We start from the raw sequence: 23,985 nt of genomic DNA on the forward strand, positions 1-23,985 counted from the left end.
GTGTTTTCTCATACTCTTTTCATCATGCTGTGGAGGTGGTGGAGGCAAATCCATCCTCTTAACTTTAAAGAAAATTAATAGTATGGGTGTTCTTTACTTGTGGAAGCTTAGGTTATTTCTGATTTTTCATTTTTTATTGAAACCAGTGTTGCAAAGAATATTAGTAATTTTCTTTGTTCACTTAGTTTTATAAAGTTAATTCTTGGAATTGAGTCAGGGAGTAAGAAGATTTATCTTTTTTAAATTTCCTGTTTCTACTTTTTAAAGATATTTATTTATTTTCATTTGAAAGTAGAGTTTCAAGAGGAAGAGACAAGGAGAAAGAGAATTTCTAGCTGGTGGATCACTCTCCAAATGGTTGCAGTAGTTTGGGCTGGGCCAGGTCAAAGCCAGAAGCCAAGAACTATATCTGGTGTTCCCTGGGTAGTAGGGACTAAGTATTTGGGCCATTGTCCACTCTTTTTCCAGTCAGGATAGCATGGAGCTGGATTGAAAGCAGTGCAGTAAAGATTCAAACTGGTGCTCTGATAGTAGGATGCCAACGTGACAAGTGGCAACTTAACCTGCTACACCATAACTCTGGTCCCAAATTTATCATTTTTTTTTTTTTTTGACAGAGTGGATAGTGAGAGAGAGAGACAGAGAGAAAGGTCTTCCTTTTTGCCGTTGGTTCACCCTCCAATGGCTGCCGCGGCCGGCGCATTGCGCTGATTCGAAGGCAGGAACCAGGTGCTTCTCCTGGTCTCCCATGGGGTGCAGGGCCCAAGCACTTGGGCCATCCTCCACTGCACTCCCGGGCCACAGCAGAGAGCTGGCCTGGAAGAGGGGGAACCGGGATAGAATCCGGCACCCCAACCGGGACTAGAACCCTGGGTGCCAGCGCCGGAGGCGGAGGATTAGCCGTTTAAGCCACGGCACCGGCCCCAAATTTATCATTTTGATATAAGTAACCTTCTGGAAAAGTTAACGATTTTTGTGTGCATGTGTGCAAATTAACAATAATTTTTTCCTCTCTTTTTAGGAGAAAATATAGCATGTGATTGGGTATGGTACCTGCTGATAATGTATGTAATGTAGTCTAGCTTTATTAGTCACTAAAAATTAGCTTTAAGAAGAAAGTGAAATTGAAAATAGTATTCTGTGAATACAAAGAATCCTTTTGGGTATGGGAAAATATAAGAGCTCTCTTAGTTTGGGTGACCATAACCAGGTGTCATGGACTAAAATGGCTTAGAGAGAAATTTGCAAATTTATTTCTCGTAGTTTTGGAGGCTGTGAAATCCAGGATCATGGTGCCAGCAGATTTGGTGGCTGGTGATGGTCTGCTGTTGGCTTGCAGACAGCTGTCCTCCTCTTGGGTCCACATGTGGTGGACAGAGCAAATTCTCGTTTCTCTCCCTTCTTATTTAGATCCTATCATGGGAGCTCCAACCTTGAGACTTCATCTAAACCTGATTATTTCCTAAAGGCCCTACTGCTTACTACTGTCATGTTGGGGATTAGGGCTTTAACATGGATTTTTTAGGGGCACATTCATTCCAAAGCAGACTACCCATAGATGTTTTCAAAGGAACTGGAATTGGAATTGAGATTGGTGATTGAGAGAAGGATATTTCGAAATTGATGACATACTGAAAAGTACTTCTTTTTATTTGATTCCAGTGCCCAAAGGCAAGGTGATAAATAAATTTAACTTCATGTTCCAAATATATTCATCTTAATGAATTTTTTTTCCCAAAAGGACTATACTCCCATTTTAAAGTAAGAGTTAGTGGCAAAATTTACTTTATTGTATACTTAATTGGAATCAGAGAGAAAAAAAAAATACTGATGTTTAGCTTTGAAATCTTTGTTTTACTAGCAGTGGGATTAAAGGGTAGTTATTTTATTTTATTAATGTAGTTTCAGCTTTCAGCCGATTGAAATAAAAACCCTTTAATACTTTTTATTGGTATTATTGAAAAGTTTCAGACAGATTTATTGTATGTTTCTCTCTTTTAACAGTTAATTTAGGTCAAAGAGCAGAATCATAAATGCATGCTAGTTTTATGAACCACTTCATTAAATCTCTGGCAACTGTGTATTCTTAACAGCATGATTTTCTGGTAGCTGCTGCAAATAATGTACTCTGGATTTATAGACGTTGAGTCCTAGTTTATGTTTAAATAAGAGTGAGGTGTAAAGCATCCTTGAAGGACTTTTCCCCTTTTATTAAAATATAATTTCACTGGAAACCACAGCAATCCCAATTGTAGTGTAAAGGTCTCATGTAATATGTAGACATCAAACTAATTTATCAGCTATGATACCTTTCAAGCAAGACTGAGTAATTTTATGGTTGGTCTGCCTAGGCCAAAATCTTTTCTTGTAGTAAGAAAAAGTCACTCACAGTAACTCAGGAAAGCTGTCAGGAAAAAACGTAAGTATGGTAGTCCAGAGAATGATTAGTGAAATTAAGGAGATTGAACTCTTATTTGTGTTATTAATTTTTTACTTCTAGATGTAATAAGCATTTTAAATTTTATTTATTTGTTTGAGAGGCAGAGAAAGAATTTCCCATTTCACTGTCCAAGTACATGCAGTGCAATGACTGGGGCTAGGCTGGGCTGGAGCCAGGAGCTCAAGCTATGGATTGCAGGAAACCAAACACCTGCTGTCTCCCAGGGTCTGCACTGGTGGGAAGCTAGAATCCTGTGTTGGAGCTGGCAATTGAACCCAGCCACTCTGATATGGAACATGGGCATCTTCATTGCCAGGTCAGATATCTGCCTCATGATGGAATGAATACTTAGTTACCTGCAGTGATAACTGGGTCAGTGCTTTTGGGGACAGGTGAAATAATTTAGTTTCCTATTCTTAGAATAATGCCTAAACACATAGGGCGTGATCACTGTGTATTTCTCGTTGAATCTGTAGCTTGAGCCGTTTGCCTTGTGTCAAATGAATGACTCTCCGTAACATTAATCATAGATGTGGTTACTTGCTTAAGGTCCTCTTTGTGAAGATTCTGATTCTCCCAACCACTTACTAAGTTACAAATGGCTTTCCCCCTGATTTGGGAGTCTGGGTTTGGTACCAGAATATACACTTCAAGCTTACCACAGTAGTTTCAGGAAACAGGACTCTGTGGTCTGTGAACCTAGGAGGGTCAGATTGGAAATGCCTCTATTTTGGGTATGGTTAATACTTGAAGATTTGCCTTTGATGGCCATATAATCTTTGCATGGAAACGAATAAAAAATTTTAAGATATTATTCAGTTCTGTTCTTGCATTTTGTTTTATGAACAATTGAAAATCTAAAAACTGGACTTTGATATAAAAGTGAAAAGAAGTATAGTAATAAAAAGAGTCACAACAAAGGAACTTTAATTTTACTGATAACTAATTGTATTTCTCTGTGCAGGTCTAATTTGGCCTCTGGAGATTCTGCCTCAGCAAGAAATGCAAAATAACTCTTGAAAAGAAAACGAAAAGAAAAAGAAAACCAGACTTGCTTTTACATGATTATCAGATTACCTACCAAGATGGACACTTTTCCCAACATTTTTCCTCCTGGTGGGGACAGTGGACTGACAAGTTCTCAATCTGAGTTCCAGAAAGTATTAATTGATGAGCGGTTACGATGTGAACATCATAAAACTAACTATCAGACTCTGAAAGCTGAACACACAAGGTAAATTAATTAATTTAGTTTAAAATTAGCTATTGAAACTGTCTTAGCTAAATGTTTGTTCTGGATATACAGTAAAATTTTTTTTGTTTGTTAGTATATACATCTAAAACTAAAAATACAGTAAGATATTTGCATTAAAGTAATTTTATCCAAAACTAAGTATGGTATCAAATGAGATGTATTGAGGCATCTAACTTTCCCTTGAAAGTAAAGTTACATTCAGAAACTTCAGTGTTTATAATTAAATGGATCTCTGTAAAGGAGAGATATTTGCAAGTTTAATGGCATGTGTGACATCACTCTTAGTTTTCTCTACTATTGGTTAGTTGATATAAAATGAAATTGAAAAGCAAAGGATACACTTAAAATTGAATTCTTTTTTAAAAAACCAGGTTGCAGGATGAGTACATAAAGTCACAAAATGAACTCAAGCGCCTGTTAAGTGAGAAGCAAACTAACCAGGAAAAATTCCAGCTGCTGCTTGAAGAGCTAAGAGGGGAGTTGGTGCAGAAAACAAAAGACTTAGAAGAAATGAAGCTTCAGGTGAGAAGATACATTTGAGATAATATGAAAGTGGAGAGAATTAGTAAAAGGTAGTTTTGGTAAATTTGGTAAATTTTCTCTACGTCCTTAGTGATTATTTTCTGGCATTGCCAGGTGGTATAATTTAATCTTTGTTCCATATAGTCTGGAATGTTAGCCACCATGCAGGGTAGTCATGAAACTGTTATATAAATTGATATTATGTTATCTATTCTGACTTAAATATTTCATCAGAATACTTACGTGAAAGGCTAGTTTGATTAAAAAAATTCAGAATTAAAGGATATGCTTTAAAAGAAATATTTACTAATTTTTATATATGTGTTGTGAGTGTAGTAAGCTGAAAATAATTTTTGAACAGCTTCTTAAAACATTAAAACAATATGTACATATGATTTAGATCTGTGTTGTAACATAAGTGGGTTTCTTAAGCTAAACACAGTTGATACTGAAATACTGAATTTCAGGGTTTTTTTTTTAAGATTTATTTATTTATTTGAAAGTCAGAGTTACACAGAGAGAGAGGAGAGGCAGAGAGAGAGAGAGAGAGAGAGAGAGAGAGAAGGGTCTTCCATTTGCTGGTTCACTCCCCAATTGGCCGCAACGGCCGGAGCTTCGCCGATCTGAAGCCAGGAGCCAGGAGCTTCTTCCTGGTCTCCTGCGTGGGTGCAGGGGCCCAAGGACTTGGGCCATCTTCTACTGCTTTCCCAGGCCAGAGCAGAGAGCTGGATTGGAAGAGGAGCAGCCGGGACTAGAACCCGTGCCCATATGAGATGCCGGCGCTTCAGGCCAGGATGTTAACCCGCTGCGCCACAGTGCTGGCCCCGAGTTTCACTTTCTCTAGATTTTTTAAAAAAGATGTATTTATGTATCTATTTGAAAGTACAGAGAGAGAAGGGGAGACAGAGAGATCTTCCATCACTGAATGATTCCCCAGATGACTGCAACAGCCAGCCCTGGTCTGGGCCTATGCCAGGAGCCTGGAGCTTCGTGTGGATCTCCCACGTGGATGACGGGGTCCAAACACCTGGGCCTTCCTCTGTTGCTTTCCCAGATGTATTAGCAGGGAGCTGGATGGGAAATGGATCAGCCAGGACATGAACTGATGCCCATATTGGGGAGCTGACGACGCAGGCGACAGTTCTACCGGCTATACCACAATGCCTGTCCCTCTACATAATTTCTACATTGTTCATTTTTCGTTTGCCTGGGAAGTAAAGTAAAGCTAAACTTGAGTCAAACCCACAGCAAGTTTCTTATTAATGGTATTAATAGTGTTTTTCTATATTCGAATCTACATAGTGCCAGCTGTGTATCTCTGCCTAAGAGTATAGGTGGTACAAATGGTATGGTGTTATCAGAAAAGAAGAAGGCATCTTTCAAGTTACCTAGTCTGGCATGGCACTGAACTCACAGATTTCCTTTAATGGGAGACTTGTCATTCCATAGCTTTTTAAAATCTTTCGTGGCTGGGAAAACCAACTTGGAATGGAGCCATCACTATACTTATTGTTTCATTCCTAGGTATTTTTAGTTCATTTAATCAAACAAATAAAACCTTCATGAATGTGAGTTGAAGAAGAAATGTAAATTTGGAAGGCATATATGAATAAAAGCTGTGAACACTGAACCTGAAGTGCCTGAGATATTCTTTAGGTATTTCACATTAGATTCAGAATACTTAAATGTATTTTCTTGAAAATAACATCTAAACCTATTAGCACAGACAGAAAGTAAATTTGAAAAAGCTGAAGTGACTATATTATTATCGAATAAAGTGGATTTAAGGCAAGGAATATCACTGAAGATTGAAAGGACATTTTATGACTGAAAGCCAATTCCTAAAGAGGAGGCTGACCTTCAACAAACAACTACTTAGGTCTCATGACCTGGTTTTCTTATGTGGTAAAGAGGATGAAAGTTTTTATCTGATACATTGCTATGAGGGCTAATGAAAGAACATGCATGTTTTTAACTATAGTACCTGGCACATAGGAGGTACATTTTTATTCTGTTTGAATACTGGCTCCACAAGGGCAACCATTGGTTTTCAGTGTATTTCCTATACTTAGGACAGTGCCTAGAAAATACATATTTGTTGAATGAACAGCAATAATGAATGAATTCAGACCGTAGTGTTCATGTATAATGTTGTACTTCCTGTCCCATACATACCTCAAGCCTTGGAATCTTAGAATTCATAGTCATCTAATTTTCTTTGGTATCTATTATGGATTGAGTTGTATCCCGAAAAGAATGTATTGAGGTCCTAACCTCTAGCACCTCAAAACATGACCTTACTTGAAAATAAAGTATTGCAGATGTAATTGATTAAGTTGATGAGGTCATTCTGGAGTATGACAGGCCTTTAATCTATTATGACTGGTATTCTTAGGAGAGACCGGGACAGAGATGCATAGAGTGGGGGGGTGGAATGCTGTGTTTAATGGAGGCAGAGATTGATGTGCTGCAGCTGTATTCTGGCATACCACCGCACACTAGGAAGGAAAAGGAAGGATTCTTTTTTTTTTTTTTTAAAGATTTATTTTGTTTATTTGAAAGAGTTACAGAGAAATGTAGAGCTAGAGAGATCTTCCATCCACTGGTTCTCTCCCCAAATGACTGCAATGGCCAGAGCTGAGCTGATCCGAAGCCAGGAGCCTCTTCTGGGTCTCCCACAGAGGTGCAGGGGCCCAAGGACTTAGGCCATCTTCTACTGCTTTCCCAGGCCATAGCAGAGAGCTGGATTGGAAGTGGAGCAGCCAGGACTAGAACCAGCGCCCATATGGGATGCCGGAGCTTCAGGCCAGGGCGTTAACCTGCTGAGTCACAGCGCCAGTACACTTCTGTTTGATATTGAAACCATCCTTCCTGTAGTCTCCATTAGTTCATTTAGTGTTCCTTGGGTTTACACAATACAACTCTGGGTTTTCCTCTGTTTTATGACTTTTCCAATGCTTGCTGACAAATACAACTTACCAAGTTTGTTTTTCAAGATAAATATATCAGGTTTCTGTGTGATACCTATCTGTCAAAAATAAGCTAAAGAACTTCACACATACACAAACACACACACATTGAAGTAATTTAGCTATTTGCTTTAATGGATGCTTGCACTTTGTGCAAATTAAAAGTTAAGTAAATTCAGCAATAATCAGCAAGAAAAAAGGTTTATGAAAGAATGGTTTTTAAAATATACCTATATTATCTTGTCTACTTGGAGAAATGTCTTTTTTAAGATTCAATACAATCTCTAGTTTTTATAGAAAAAGATAAAAGGTATTTATTTAAAGGATATTTTTGTTTCAGTAATGGATGGGAATGATAATAGTGCCTGGCTCATAGGATAATTGTAACAGTGAAATGAGACAGTGCACAGGAAGTGATGGTACAGTGCTTTGATGCAGTAAGTGGTCAGTACATGTTAACTATTGTTTCTACAGGTTGGGTATCCCTTATCTGAGATGCTTGGAACTAGAAGTGTTCCCGTTTTGGAGTTTTTTAGATTTTGGATTATTTGTATAGACTTTGCTAGTTGAGCATCTCTATTCAGAATATTCAAGAGTCCAAAATGCTCCAAATTTCAAAACATTGAGCATTGACCTGGCATTCAAACATTTTTGGGCTTTGGAGTATTTCAGCATTTTAGATTAGAGATGCTCAACTGGCATATTTTTATTTACCATATTAGCCCCCCCCCTTTTGTTTTGTTTTACATTTATTTATTTTGAAAGAGTTATGGGGAGGGGAGAGGGAAGAGATCTTTCATATGCTGGTTGACTCCCAAATAGATGCAATGCCTGGGGCTGGGCCAGGCCAAAGCCATGAGCCTTGAACTCAGTCCAGGTCTCTCACGTCAGTAGCAGGGCCCAAGGACATGTTCCATCTTCTGCTGCTTTCTTAGGTGCATAAGCAGGGAGTTGGATTGGAAGTGGAGCACTGGGGCTCATACTGGTGCCCATGTGGGATCCTGGCATCTCGGGTGGTGCATTGATCGATCCACCATGCCACAATGCCAGCCCAACCCTTTCTTTTTTAGGATAGGGTGAGTCATTTGGTATATTTCTGAAAGAACTTAAAAAAATTAACTGCTTTTTTTTGTGGCAGGCAATGAAAATTATATGATATAGTATGTTTTCCATTTTGTTTTGGCTGCTGGAAAACTAAAATCAAAGTTTATTAGTTTTAGTCATTAATTTATTAAGAAACTAATTAATTTATGCTCTTCAAAAAGTTCCTCTTCAATTAAGATTGACCTTTTTATATCATTAATATGACAAATATTAGAATGTTAAAAGATTTGTTTTTATAGATTTAATGTAGTTAATGACTCCTAGACTGTTGTATGATGAAAGAGTCTTTTTTTTTTTTTCTTTGTAAGATTTATTTATTTGAAAGGCAGAGTGACACACACACACATCCACATACTGAGATCTTTCATCCTCTGTTTGACTCCCCACATGGCCTCAACAGCCAGGTCTGGGCCAGATCAAACCAGGAGACTGGAACTCTATCCTGGTCTCTCAGATGTGTGGTGGAGATCTAAACACTTGGGCCATCTTCTACTGCCTTCCCAAGCATGTTAGCAGGAAGCTGGATAGGATGGTTTGGAAGTGTTGTGGATGGCACTGTAGCTGAGTGGCATCTACACACTGTGCCACAAAGCCAGCCCTGTGATGAAGCATTCTTAAGTTTCTTTTGAGACAGGTAGTGGGTATATTCTATTAGAAGTCTAGGACATGGAATATTTTTTTTTTTTTTTTTTGGACAGGCAGAGTTAGAGAGACAGAGAGAAAGGTCTTCCTTTTTCCGTTGGTTCATCCCCCAAGTGGCCGCTACGGCTGGCGAGTTGCAATCAGTGCGCTGTGCTGATCCGATGCCAGGAGCCAGGTGCTTCCTCCTGGTCGCCTATGCGGGTGCAGGACCCAAGGACTTGGGCCATCCTCCACTGCACTCCCGGGCCACAGCAGAGAGCTGGACTGGAAGAGGAGCAACGGGGACAGAATCCGGTGCCCCAACTGGGACTAGAACCCAGGGTGCCGGCGCCGCAGGCAGGGGATTAGCCTAGTGAGCCGTGGCACCGGCTAACATGGAATAATTTTCATAAAGTGGAATGGACAAATCCTCTAGTTCCAAGTCTTTGGTGTATGTGTGCTGTAGGGCATCAGGAGGAAGAGAAAGATTTTATTATGTGTGTCCCTGTTTTTAGTAGATTTCTAGGAGACATGGTAGAAATCTTAGGGAGACTTTTTGTCATAGACCTTATGGATCAGAATATTCCTGAGTCTTTGTTTGATGTTTGGGGCCCCAGACCAGTGGTGAGCTATATACCATTATAGAATTTAAAGCATTGTTGTTTCCAAGAGGTAGCTCTGATATAATTGGACATATGAAGATCTGGTTGGGTATTGCACAGTTGCTTCACTGTATAAGTTAGTGGGCACAAGCCAGATGATTTCTTCTTGCTGTGTGTTGTGCTTTCTGAAGACTGACAGCAAGGTTCTCAGAGCATTTCATTTCTATGAGATAGAGCCACTGCCTTGACAGTAAGCTCCCACAAACCTGTATTTTGTTACTGTTTCAAGCTGATGTGTCTGCATCTTTAAATCTGTTGAGTAAGGGTAACAGTTGTGGAATTCAGAAACAATAAATGTCAGCTCCCAAATGAAAGTATTAATTGATAAAATATGATTCTTACCTTTTGGAGCCCACAGTGAAAACGGGCAGAGTATGTAAAAAACTAATGAATGGGAGATTTTTCCTGGAAAGAGTGATACTGATGTATCTCTTTAAATCTCTAGTTTTTCATATTTAGTAAGACCTCAGTAATCAATATGTTAAATTCATTTTAGTAAATTTTAGTTTTTTTTTAAACATTTATTTATTTGAAAGTCAGAGTCACACAGAGAGGAGAGTCGGAGAGTGAGTGAGAGAGAGAGAGAGAGAGAGAGAATGAGAATGAATGAGTTCTTCCATCCACTTGTTCACTCCCCAGTTTGCCACAATGGTCCCAGCTGGGCCAATAAGAAGCCAGGAGCTTCTTCTGGGTCACCCACGCAGGTGCGGGGCCAAGGGCTTGGGCCATCTTCCACTGCTTTCCCAGGGTATAGCAGAGAGTGAGATTGGAAGTGAAGCTGCTGGGACTCGAACCAGTACCCATATGAGATGCCGGCACTGCAGGCGGTGGCTTTACCTGCTATGCCACAGTGCCAGCCGCAGTTTTTTTTTTTTTTAAGATTTATTTATTTATTTGAAAGGGTTACAGTTGGGGAAAGAAGGGGAGAGGCAGAGAGAGTCAGAGAGTGAGCATGAGAGAGAGATCAGAAGTGGAGCAGCCGAGACTTGAACTGGTGCCCATAAGGGATGCTGGTACTGCCGGTGGCGGCTTCGCCCACTACCTCACATTGCCAGACCCTGTTTGGGGTTTAAATGCAGTTAACTGGTTAACCCTTTGTGTTCCATTCTATTTTTCATTGTTCTAAATAATGAAACTCCCAGTGTTTTAGAAAGTTGTAAAAGTATATGAACCAAATTGAATCCTTTTTTCCTTTTGTCTTTTTTTTTCTTTTTTTTTTTTTTTATTTTTGACAGGCAGAGTGGATAGTGAGAGAGAGAGAGAGAGAAAGGTTTTCCTTTGCCGTTGGTTCACCCTCCAATGGCCGCCGCGGTAGCGCGCTGCGGCCGGCGTACCACGTTGATCTGAAGCCAGGAGCCAGGTGCTTCTCCTGGTCTCCCATGTGGGTGCAGGGCCCAAGCACGTGGGCCATCCTCCACTGCACTCCCGGGTCACAGCAGAGAGCTGGCCTGGAAGAGGGGCAACCGGGACAGAATCCGGCGCCCCGACCGGGATTAGAACCTGGTGTGCCGGCGCCGCAAGGCGGAGGATTAGCCTATTGAGCCGCGGCGCTGGCCTTTCCTTTTGTCTTTTAACATGACAAAAATTATATGCATTTATAGTATACAACTTGATGTTTTGATGTAGGTATACATTGGGAAACAGCTAAGCCATGCTAATTGATGTATGCATTGCATCACATGTTTAATTTTTTCTGTTTTCAAATTCAATCATTTGGTAAAGAAAAAAAGAATCTTTAAAATATGCACAGAACCGGCCGGTGCCGTGGCTCAACAGGCTAATCCTCCGCCTTGCGGCGCTGGCACACCGGGTTCTAGTCCCGGTCGGGGCGCTGGATTCTGTCCCGGTTGCCCCTCTTCCAGGCCAGCTCTCTGCTGTGGCCAGGGAGTGCAGTGGAGGATGGCCCAAGTCATTGGGCCCTGCACCCACATGGGAGACCAGGAGAAGCACCTGGCTCCTGCCATCGGATCAGCGCGGTGCTCTGGCCGCAGCGCGCCAGCCGTGGCGGCCATTGGAGGGTGAACCAACGGCAAAAGGAAGACCTTTCTCTCTGTCTCTCTCTGTTGCCGTTGATTTCTCCACAATGTTGCAGTGGGTTCATTTCTGAGAGGAGCAGCGTGGTGGGGGCAAGAGGCGCGGAGTCAACACACAGACCCCAGGAGTCGGGTGAAAGCAGGCTTGAGGCGAGCAGCCGGCAGACTCGTTTATTACAGTTGGTACAACAGCTTATATAGCCAAGACCAGCCATTCTGGTCAAGGGGCCGTCTATACCCCAACCAATCACAGCCTGTTGCCAGGCAGTTTCCAGAGCCATCCAATCACAGCCTCTCGCCAGGCAGTTTCAAATCCATCCAATCACAGCCTGTCGCCAGGCAGTTTCCAGAGCCATCCAATCACAGCCTGTTGCCAGGCAGTTTCAAATCCATCCAATCACAGCCTGTCGCCAGACAGGCTCCATTGCCAGGTGGGTTTCAAAGCCATTCCTGACTAACTGATGCTCGCTTGCCAGTGGCCACCTTGGCATGGTCTTCTCATTCCACTACATCTCTCTCTCACTGTCCACTCTGCCTGTCAAAAAAAAAAAAAAAAAAAAACCAACATTTATAGGATATCCAACTGTTGATGTAGAATCTAGGGATTTTTTTTTTTAAAGACTTATTTATTTGTTTGAAAGTCAGAGAAGGAGAGGCAGAGAGGGAGAGGGAGAGGGAGAGGGAGAGAGAGAGAGAGAAAGAGGTCTTCCATCCGCTGGTTCACTCCCAAACTGGCTGCAGCGGCTGGAGCTGCACTCATCTGAAGCCAGGAGCTTCTTCCAGGTCTCCCATGCAGGTGCAGGGGCCCAGCCATAGCAGAGAGCTGGATCTGAAGTGGAGCATCCAGGGCTTGAACTGGCATATATATGGGATGCTGTCATCCCAGATGGCAGTTTAACCCAATGTGCCGCAATGCTGGCCCCAGGTCATATGATGTATCTGCATTATTCTTGGGTCTGATGACTAGAATACTTGAGTTTGATAGTCAAATGTCCATTATCCTTTAAATAATAAAAACTCATATATTTACCTATGTAGTTACCATTTTTCAGTATTCTTTATTCATTTATGTATATCCACATTTCCATCTGATGTCATTTTTAATTTTCCTTCTGGCTTAAGGACTTACTTTAACATTTTGGGGAATGCTAGTCTGCTGGTGAGAAATGTTTTCAGCTTTGGGTACCTGAAAAAGTTTTTGTTTCTGAAGATATTTTTGCTGAGTATCGAATTCTAGACAGGCTTAGCCCCTAATACTTAAAAGTCATTCCTTTCTTCTCACTTACACTGTTTTATGTAAGAAATCTGCTATCATCCCTATCTCTGTTGTGTGCATGCGGTATACTCTGCTGCTCTAAAGATTTTCTCTTTATTGCTTGTTTTGAGCAATTTGATTGACATGAGCTTGCTGTTTTTTTCATGTTTCTGTTTGGGGTTTATTGAGCTTCATATTTCTGTGAGGTTACAATTTTTATCAAACTTAGGACAACTTAAAAAAGTTTTCAAATTTATTTTAAAGGTGGGTCTGGGAGGTTAGAGAAAGATGTCTCTCGCCTTTTTGTTGACTCCCAAAGCCTGCAACAGTTGTGACTGAGTCAGTGTGAAGCCAGGTTCTGGGAACTCATCCAGGTCTCAACTGGGTGGCATATGCCTCCCAGGCCTGTAGTAGCAGGAAGCTGGAATTGGGAGCAGAGCCATGACTTGAATCCAGGCACTCAGATAGGGTGTGCAGGCATTACAAGTGTCACTTTAACTGCGATGCCAAATGCCTGCCCCTAAAAATTTTGGATATTTCTAAAACCTTTTTTCTACCTCTGTTGAAGACTCCAGATATACTTTAAGTATTGGGCCACTTCGTTCTTCCATGTCTTCCTGATGTCTATTAATTTATTTTTAGTCTCTTCGCTTCTGTGTTTCATTTTAAATAATTTCTGTTGCCACGTTCTCAGTTCAGTGATCTTTACTTCTGTAATGTGTCATCTGTCATTGATTCCAGGCAGTGTGCTTTTTATCTCTAATTGAAGTTTTTATCACTAGAAGTTCAGTTTTGGTCTTTTTTTGTATGTTCCTTATCTCTACTTAACATATTCAATCTAGTTTTTTGAACATGTGAAATTCAGTTATAATAGCTTTATAATGACCGTTTTGATGTCTTTTAAAGATGTTTATTCTCATTGTATTTGAAAGGCAGAGAGACAGGGAGAGAGAGAGAGACAGAGAAAGAAAGATCTTCTATCCACTAAATCACTCCCCAAATGCCCACAACAGCCAGGACTGGGATAGGCTGGAATGCAGAGGCTGGAATCCAGTCTCTGGGTCTCGTATATGGATAGCAGGGACTCAAGTACATGAGCCACCACTTGCTACTTCGCAGAGTGTGTATTAAAGCAAGAAGCTGAAGTGGAGTCAGGCCTTGAACCCAGGCACACCAGTACAAGATGTGGGCATCTCAACTGCTGCACCAAATGTCCACCCCTAGGAAATTTTTGGATGGGGGCTGGCCCTGTTGTGTAGAAGATTAAGCTGCCACCTGCAGTGCCTGCATCCTATTTGGGCATCGATTTGTGCCCTGGATGCTCCACTTTCAATCCAGCTCCCTACTAATGTGCTTAAGAGGGCAGCAGAAGATGACCCAGATCCCTGGGCCCTTGCCACCCATGTGGGAGACACAGAAGAAGCTCCTGGCTTCAACCTGGCCCTGCCCTGGCAGTTTTGTGGCCATTTGAGGAGTGAACCAGCAGATGGAAGATCTTGCTCTCTCTTGCTCCTTCTTTATCTGTATATCTCTGCCTTTCAAATAAATAAATCTTAAAAAAATTTTGCATGTCATTTCTAAAACATTTTTCTCCTCTTTCAACTCTCTGAGGACTCCATTTGTACTTTAATATTGGTATTAGTCTGCTAACTAATAGATACTCTGTTAGTTCTTTTGTTTCTGTATTTCATTTTAGATTCTGTTGCTATGTTTTTTTTTTTTGACTTTTTTTTTAACTTTTATTTAATGAATATAAATTTCCAGTGTACAGCTTATGGATTACAATGGCTTCCCCCTCCCATAACTTCCCTCCCACCCACAACCCTCCCCTCTCCCGCTCCCTCTCCCCTTCCATTTGCATCAAGATTCATTTTCAATTCTCTTTATATACAGAAGATCAATTTAGTATAAAGATTTCAACAGTTTGCACCCACATAGAAACACAAAGTGAAACATACTGTTTGAGTACTAGTTATAGCATTAAATCACAATGTACAGCACATTAAGGACAGAGATCCCACATGAGGAGCAAGTGCACAGTGGCTCCTGTTGTTGACCCAACAAATTGACACTCTAGTTTATGGCGCCAGTAACCATCCTAGGCTGTCGTCATGAGTTGCCAAGGCTGTGGAAGCCTTCCAAGTTTGCCGACTCTGATCATATTTAGACAAGGTCATACAAGACAGAGTGAGGATAGTAACCAATGATCCTAAGAGTGGCATTTACCAGGTTTGAACAATTATACAGCATTAAGTGGGGAAGAGGACCATCAGTACACACAGGTTGGGAGTAGAGCCATTGGTGGTAGAGTAGAGGTTATGATTACAAAGGAATGAGGCCCAAGTGCACTAGACAGGGCCTAGAACAAAGGACAGAGTCATTATTAGAGGAGCTAAGAAAGGTGCTGTCTAAGCTACAAGTAATTTTTCTGATTGAGAGGCAAATAGAACCTGATAGAAGGGGCTTGATAATAATCTGGTGGGCTTTAGGCCTTGTAAATTCAGAGGCCCAGACCTATCTATCTCTTCACATGGGGTATATCCTAAGGGAGGTGTGAACCTCCTAGGGGAAGGCACTCTGTTGACTTTCATTACTTGGCTGGCCTGGGAGGAGAGCTGGCCAGGTAAAGGCAGGTGGCATCTCTAACAAGAAATTTACAGTTCTGCCTGCAATGTTGCTGACCCTACTTGACCATCCCCTCAGCTGCAGTGGTCACTTTGGAAGTTGGGCTGAGTGAAGGGCTTTTCAGCTTGGAGCCAATAAGATCTGTGGCTCTGACCTGGGCATCCTTCGACTCCAGGGCAGGTCCATTTCCAGTGATCCAACTCTTGGCAGAGCTGCCAGGGCTCTTCACAAGCTGACTTCTGCTGAAGCCCAGGCTTACCACATTGAAAGCCACTGCAGTGGACTGGCCTGTTGGGTCTCCTTGAGGGCAGATCACTGTACAGATCAGCCATTAATAGGCCTGCCACCCATTGCTTCTGATGCCGAGCTTTCTTTTCCTCCTGGTTTGTGTTAAAGCAGACCAGAGGATGCAAGTCAAGGGAGTGCCCAAGTCCCATCTCTAATCTTCGGTGGCCTGAACTACAAGTCTATAGTCACAGGCATGTTCGTAGTAGTTTTTCTAAGGTAGACAATGCCCATGAGGAAAATTATATTCTCACTTTAAAACTTTCTTTCCCTTTTGTCTGAAAGGGAGGTTTTTTCTACGTTTTACTTCACTGATGGTGAAGTAAATCTAGCTATGAGATTATTATTTAAGTTCTTATTTTGGCTATGCTATTGCAGAAAAATGTTAGCCATCTCTTTTAGAAGGTCTAAAGATTAAATTGTGCATCCTACAGATTCCTTCATAATAGAATTAGTTTCCTACCTTGAAGAGAATAGAGAAATGAAAGAACAAGTTGGGCTTAGAATAGAGAAATGAGGGAGCAAGTCCTAGATCGCTTGCTGACAATAGCAATATTACATGAATACTTAGCAAACAGTTTCAACCATTAGATAACAACTTAAGAAAACATTTACCAGAAGGTCCAATGCCTTCTATAAATTTTAAGAATCATGTATTTGAAAACACCTCTTAAATATCTAACATGGTGTAGTTTGTTTAGCCAGTAAACTTTAGCACAACCATCTAAAATGTTTTTAGTTTCTTTCTACCAACAAGTCTAAAACATATGATACACAGATTCAGGTCCCACAAATTAAAATGTATCTTTGATTGATTTTAGCAGCTTAAATTTATGGACAATCTTATCTATAAGCCATTTAAAATAAAACTCTTAATAAAATTTCCCCATGTGGACATACAATATGTACACACATATAATATAGCATAATAGACCAATATAGCAATTTTAATAATAGCTTTTAAAATCTTTAACTCTTTTTGTAGATTGCCATTGATTTGAATTGCTTTTTCTTTTTAGTAACCTCATTTAACCATACTTTCTCTCAGTTGGTACTGTTAATACATTATTGGCTTCATCTGTTTACAGAGCCCTCCCAAAGTACTGAATACAATAGAAGTGGCTGGAAAAAGTCCATAGGAACCTATAGGAGGACCGCTAAACACAGAACCAACAACGCTTTAGTTTTATGAGCAGCAAATCATATATAACTGTGGATGACAAAAGACTTTAAGTCGCCATGTTTAAAATTATAAACTCATCAGCCAACAAGAGGCACTTGCTTACTTCACAGTATTTTTGAAAGCACCTGTAGGATTTTACAAGTATTTAACCCTTTAGGCCTCTGGGGCTTTCTCATTAAGATAACTATCATGTCTAGTAACACAAGATCATTAGACTTTTTAATTCTCAAACATTTGTATTAATAGCATTTTCCATTATAGAAACTTAAAGTCTGGTACCACATCACATCTTGACAGTCCTTCTAATATAATCCAAATAGACTGATTAGTTGGTGTCTCTATAAGATGAGAGACATAGGTCCTTCGATTTTTTTCAGTTGGGCCCAAACTGGAAAAACCAAAGTCCAGGATTTACTGGAAATTTTAGAGACCAGATTGTTTGAAACTTTGATTTTTTGAATGCCTGTCAAGACTGCCAAGAAGGCTCAAAATCCAAAATATCTGGTTGAAATAAGATTTCTTAAAATCATGACATAACATAGACCAAATTTGATCATTGTTACAAGGTGATTATTCAAATTTTTGAAAAAAGCACATATTTAAATAACCCATAGCTCTTAATAAAAATTCAGCTGTTTTTGAACAATTAGAATTTAACAGACATCAAGAGAACATAATAGATTACTTTAACACATTGATTTAACAGAGCATCAGAGTTTAATTCTATGTCAAAGAGAAACTGAGCTTTCTGTGATCTTTTGCTGTGAGGTTTCCTTCCTTTACCTTCTTTCATATTGGTGACCATGTTTCTGTGTTTCTGTGTGTAACACATCTTTAAGCATCTTTTGCAGGGAAGGATGAGTGGCAACAAATTCTTTCAGTTTCTGTTTGCTATGAAACGTCTTAATTTCACCTTCATTCACAAATGAGAGCTTTGCAGGATATAGTATTCTGGGCTGGCAGTTTTTCTCTCTTAGTACCTGGGCTAATGTCTCGCCATTCCCTTCTAGCTTGTAGGGTTTCTGATGAGAAGTCTGCTGTGAGTCTAATTGGAGATCCTCTAAGAGTAATCTGATGTTTCTCTCTTGCACCTTTTAGGATCTTTTCTTTATGTTTCACTGTGGTGAGTTTGATTACAACATGTCGTGGTGAGGATCTCTTTTGGTCATGTTTATTAGGGGTTCTATAAGCTTCCTGTACTAAGATGCCTCTGTCCTTCTCCAAACCTGGGAAATTTTCTGCTAGTATGTCACTGAAAATGCCTTCTAATCCTTTCTCCCTCTCCATGCCTTCAGGAACTCCTAGAACCCGAATGTTGGGTTTTTTAATAGTATCCTGTAGATTCCCGACAATATTTTTTAGATTTCTAATTTCTTCTTCTTTGGTTTGCCTGTTTCCTTTCCTGTTCTCTGTCTTCTAAGTCTGATATTCTCTCTTCTGCTTCGCCCATTCTGTTTTTAAGGCTCTCTAATGTGTTTGTCATTTGATCTATTGAATTCTTCATTTCATTATGATTTCTAGTCACTATCAGAGTTTCTTGTTCCACTAGTTGTTTCATTTCATTTTGATTCCTCCTTAATATTTAACTTTCACGAGAGAGATTTTCTATCTTGTCCTTTAAGGATTTCTGTAGTTCAAGAATTTGTTTTTGAGAACTTCTTAATGTTCTTATCAATTTTTTGAGATCTGCTTCTTGCATTTCTTCAATCTCATCATCTTCATAATCTTGAATTGGGGTGTCTTTTTCATTTGGGGGCGTCATAGTGTCTTCCTTGTTCTTGTTAGTTTGGTTTTTGCGTTTGTTGTTTAGCATGTTGGAGATATTTGGTTTCTTCACTGTGGTGTTATTTCTTGTTACACTATGGCTCTATATTAAGTGGACTGTCTGCTTTCGGTGGAGCCTTAGAGGCTTGAGATGAGTGTGGTCTGAGAGCTGTGTTTGGTTCCTCAGGGTTGAGGGTGTGTCAAAGATGACACTCCCAGGTTAGGTGTGGTAAATCTCTCTTTCTTTTTTTGATTTAAAAGGGAAGTAATTCCGCACAGCTCGCGTTCCAGCGCTGGTGTGTTGAGTCTGCCGCTGGTGTCCCGAACTTGGGCTCCCACGCTCTCCACGCAGGTCCACTGTGAATCACTAGTTCCGGAAGAGTTTCCTCTGCTGTTTCATCCCCTACTCTTCCTTGACCCTGCAGTATCTCCAGTTATATTAAACTTTCTCTCCCCCCGGACTAATAGTGTGCTCCCTGCCTATTCCGCCATCTTAGAATCCTACTCTGTTGCTATGTTTTTAAGTTCACTGATGTTTTCTTCTGTGGTATCTAATCTATGTAGTGATTTTTTAAATCTCAGATGGCTTTCATCTCTAAGTTCAGTTTTGGCCTTTTTAATAACTCCTTAATTCAGCTTCACATGTTCAGTCTTTATTAATATGTAGAACTCAGTTCCATAACTGTTTTGATGTCTTTGCTAATTCTGTCACTTCTTGGTCTATAGTAACATTGATTCCCCACCCCACCCCCTACCCCCCCATTTAGAATGGTCAGTACATCCCTGATTCTTTGCATGCCTGGCAAATTTTTATTGGGTGCCAGATATTGTGAATTTTATTCTGTGGAGTGCTACAGTTTTTATGTTGATAAATGTATGAATACCTTGAAAAGTTTGTGGAAAAGGGACTTAAAACAAGATTGCTTTGACACAAGACATTTTTGAAATTATGCATATACAAAGAGTCTCAAAAATTCATGGAATGTGTATTTTATGAAAAACAGGATGTGTTTCAAAAAATGTTTATAACAAAATGAACTTATGTATTAACTACATTTTCTGTGAACTTATTTTTGAGCTTTGTTCTGGGACACAGTTAAATTGCTTGTAAGTTTTCATCTTTCTGTGTGCTGCTTTTAAGGTTTGGGTTTTGGGAGTAGAATAGCACTTAGTGGAGTGCACTTATTTTCCTTATGGAGGCAAAACCCTTCTGAGTACGCTGTTTTTCTTTGAAATGAAGCTGTTCAGTCTGGCTCTTCAGATTGGGAATTATTCACACGTCTTTGTGAACTCTGAGCAGTCATCCCTCTTAGCCTTTCAGGTTATCTTACCACAATTTTGCTTGCTTATTTAAAAACTTACTATTTACTCATTTATTTTAAAGAGCAATTTATTGATTGGTCTCCCATCTACTGGTACACTTCCCAGATGTCAGCACAGCTTGGGCTGGACCAAGCCGTATTCTGGAGCTGAGAACTCAGTCTTTCGTTTTGATGATGGGGACCCAACTACTTGACCTATTACATACTGCTTTCCAGAGTGGGCATTAGCTGGAAGTGAGAGCAGAGCCAGAATTCAAACCCAGGCATTGTGATATGGAATGTGGGCATTTCTAGGGGCATCTCAGCCACTATGCCAAAATGCCTGCCTCTTTGTTTATTTTTAAGTTGGCTTATTTGGGGGCCAGCATTGTGGTGCAGTGGGTTAAGGCACCGCCTACAGTGCCAGCATCTGCGTTTGAGTCTCAGCTGTTCTATTTCAATCCAGTGACTTGTTAGTGTGCCTGAGAATGTGGACGATGGCTCCAGTACTTGAGCCCCTGCCACCCATATGGGAGACCTGGGCAGAGTTTCAGGCCCCTGGCTTTGGCCTGACCAGGTCCCAGCCATTACATCATTTAGGGAGTGAACCAGAGGATGAAAGATCTCTGTCTCCCTCCCCACCTTAACTCTGCATTTCAAATAAATCTTTTTTGGAATTTTTAATTTTATTTATGTAATTATATATATTTAGATTAAGTAAAATAATTTTTAAGGTAGATACTAGTGGATACTGAATAAATTTAAGAGTCAGCAACTGGTATTAAGAGTCTTCCATGGGGTTGGTGCTGTGGCGTAGTGGGTTAAGCTGCCACCTTAAGTGCCAGCATCCCATGTGGGCCCTGGTTCGAGTCTCTGCTGCTCCACTTCCTATCCTGCTATCTGCTGTGGCCTGGGAAAGCAGTAGAAGACAGCCCAAGTCCTTGGGTCCTTGCACCCATGTGGAAGACCCAGAAGAAGCTCCTGGCTCCTGGCTTTGGATTGGCGCAGCTCTGGGTGTTGCGGCCAATTGGAGAATGAACCAGTGGATGGAACACCTCTCTCGCGCGCGCTCTCTCTCTGCCTCTCCTTCTCTCTCTGTGTAACCCTGACTTTCAAATAAATAAATAAATGAATAAATGAATAAATAAATGAATAAATAATTTTTTTTTTTTTTTGGACAGGCAGAGTGGACAGTGAGAGAGAGACAGAAAGAAAGGTCTTCCTTTGCTGTTGGTTCACCCTCCAATGGCCGCCGCGGTAGCACGCTGCGGCCGGCGCACCGTGATGATCCGATGGCAGGAGCCGGGTGCTTCTCCTGGTCTCCCATGGGGTGCAGGGAATAAATAAATTTTTTAAAGGAGTCTTCTATTTTTTTGTCCCCAGATTCTTTCCCTTGTGTTCTCAGTTAGGGTGCAGCTTTTCCAAGTGGCATTTGTAAACCTTGATGGTTAAAGTATCTAAAGATTCTAACAGCGTTAACGCACAAGATCTCCCAATTGTAATTTTCATGTAGCGCTTATTATTGTCTAGCATGATGTTAAGCTCATCTTTGAGAACCAGTGTTTTCCCATTCAGTCCTTGCACCCTAGGCAAATTATAATTTTATCTGCTCTTTGGATTTGAGTTCTGAGTTTTATTTTTCTTCTTCCTTTCATTCATCACCGTTTCTATTCTAAATATCTTTTATCTTTGTCTTTACTAGGTGAATCAACCTATGTTTACTTATTTGTGTAGTTATTTGTGTGTGTGTGAGTTATTTCTAGAATACAGTTTTAACTTCTTAGAGAGAGATGCTTCATTTGAGTCTTTTGTGATCTTTAAAATGTTTAGCTTCTCTGTATGCCTCATTTGTTTGAAATGTTTTTAAAGATTTTTTTTTTTATTTTGACAGAGTTATAGACAGAGTGAAAGAGAAAAAGGTCTTCCTTCCATTGATTCACTCCCCAAATGGCCAGTATGGCTGGCGCTGCACCAGCCCAAAGCCAGGATCCAGGTGCTTCCTCCTGGTCTCCCATGACGGTGCAGGGCCCAAGGACCTGGGCCATCCTCCACTGCCTTCCTGGGCCACAGCAGAGAGCTGGACTGGAAGAGGAGCAACTGGAACTAGAACCTGGCACCCATATGGGATGTTGGTGCCACAGGTGGAGGATTAGCCAAGTGAGCTACTGCGCCGGCCTCTAAAGATTTTTTGTTATTTATTTGAAAGGTGGAGTTACAGGGGGGGGGGGGGAAGGGAGGGAGAGAGAGAGAGGGGCAGGCAGTGCGACAGCGCTTTCATCTAATGGTTCACTCCCTAGATGGCTGCAGTGGCAGGGGCTGGACCAGGCTGAAACCAGGAGCCAGGAGCTTCATCCAGGCTGCCCACATGGGTAAAGCATCCCAAGGACTTGAATCATCATCTGCTTTCCCAGGCGCATTAACAGGAGCTCGATCAGTAGAGCAGCTGGGACTTGAATTGGCACCCATATAGGATACCAGCGTTGCAGGTGGTGGATTAGCCCATTACACTGCAGTGCTGCCCTCTGTATGCCTCATTCTAACTACGTTGTAGGATTTAAATAATTGAGTTCATGTAAGGTACTTAGAACAATAAGATATGTAAATTATAAAACATTGCACAAGGCTGGGGCTGCGGCTCACTTGGCTAATCCTCTGCCAACGGCGCCGGCATCCCGTATGGGTGCCGGATTCTGTCCTGGTTGCTCCTCTTCCAGTCCAGCTCTCTGCTGTGGCCCAGGAAGGCAGTGGAAGATGACCCAAATGCTTGGGCCCTGCACCCGCACGGGAGACCAGGAGGAAGCACCTGGCTCCTGACTTCGGATTGGCGCAGCGCGCTGGCCGTAGCAGCCATTTTGGGGGGGGTGAACCAACGGAAAAAGGAAGACCTTTCTCTCTGTCTCTCTCGCTGTCTAACTCTGCCTGTCAAAAAACAAAAAACAAACAAAATACTGTTTCAAATGGTGGTTCTGGTCATGTAGTGATTACTGTAAATATAACTACATTTGGAAACTTCAGTGAATTGAACTCCATTTTCATATAGAGGAGAAAGTCTTTGAAATTTGGGGAATTCCTGGTTTTAAAATTTGAATTTTATATTTAGAACTGTTTGTATTTCTCTGCACGTTAGGTATTGACGCCTCAAAAATTGGAATCGTTAAGAGCTGAAATACGACAAGAATTAGAAACTCCAATGAGAGAACGCTTTCGGAATCTGGATGAAGTAAGTAACTCGTGTAGAAGAGCTATACATTTATCCTTAAGTAACTGTGAAAGTCTTGAGGGAAAGCAGCATTCCTTGGCTCAAAAGCCTCCCAGAACTCCCCTTTCTACTCAGTCGTTCGTCCTTATAGCGGCCTCGAAAGCTTCTCAGGGTTGGCCTTCGGTACCCCTCTGGCCCCCCTTCCTCCATTCCCACTGGCGCCTCGTGCTTCCTTGGCGCTTCACAAGTGGTACCATTCTAGTCTTTGCTGTGGAGTGACGTGTGCCTTAACTGTTCTCCCTCTTGATATTTCTTGACTAACTTCTTCATCTCTTGTCAATTTTTGTGAACATGTTACTTTCACAATGAGGCTTACATTGACTGCCATCCATTTCCCTATTTAATATTGTAACCTGTTTTTCCTATCCCTGCTTATTAAACCATTGGTTCTCCCTTAACCCGCTCTATTTCTTATTTTCTCTCCAGTAATACCATTTTTAGTATGCTATACGGGGGTACTTTAAAAAGTTTATGGAAAATGGAAAATTGAATTCCATGCATATGAGGAGTTTTTTTTAATGATTTATTTACTTATTTAAAAGGCAGAGTTACGGGGTAGGGGAGAGAGAGATCGAGAAAGAGAGTGTACTTCTGTCTGTTGGTTCACTCCCCAAATGTCCACAATGACCCGGGCTGGGCCAGGCTGAAACCAGGAGTCAGGAGCTTCTTCGAGGTCTCCCACTTGGGTGCAGGGGCCCAAGCACTTG

At 41.1% G+C, this 23,985-nt stretch overlaps 1 protein-coding gene across 2 annotated transcripts in view; it reads left to right on the forward strand.

The window, feature by feature from the left end:
- Nucleotides 1–23,985, forward strand: part of CEP83 (centrosomal protein 83) — a 146,600-nt gene that overhangs the window by 50,169 nt on the left and 72,446 nt on the right. Inside the window, exons 2-4 of one of the 2 annotated variants that reach the window (XM_062203118.1) lie at nucleotides 3,405–3,674; nucleotides 4,067–4,217; nucleotides 23,147–23,239. In XM_062203118.1, coding sequence (XP_062059102.1) covers nucleotides 3,502–3,674; nucleotides 4,067–4,217; nucleotides 23,147–23,239 — 417 coding nt within the window. In that variant the 5' untranslated portion in view covers nucleotides 3,405–3,501. Of the gene's footprint in view, nucleotides 1–3,404; nucleotides 3,675–4,066; nucleotides 4,218–22,057; nucleotides 22,177–23,146; nucleotides 23,240–23,985 lie in introns of those variants that run through there. The other variant, XM_062203119.1, reaches the window with a different exon arrangement.

This window comes from Lepus europaeus, chromosome 10, assembly GCF_033115175.1.
Source record: "Lepus europaeus isolate LE1 chromosome 10, mLepTim1.pri, whole genome shotgun sequence".
Lineage (NCBI taxonomy): Eukaryota > Metazoa > Chordata > Mammalia > Lagomorpha > Leporidae > Lepus > Lepus europaeus.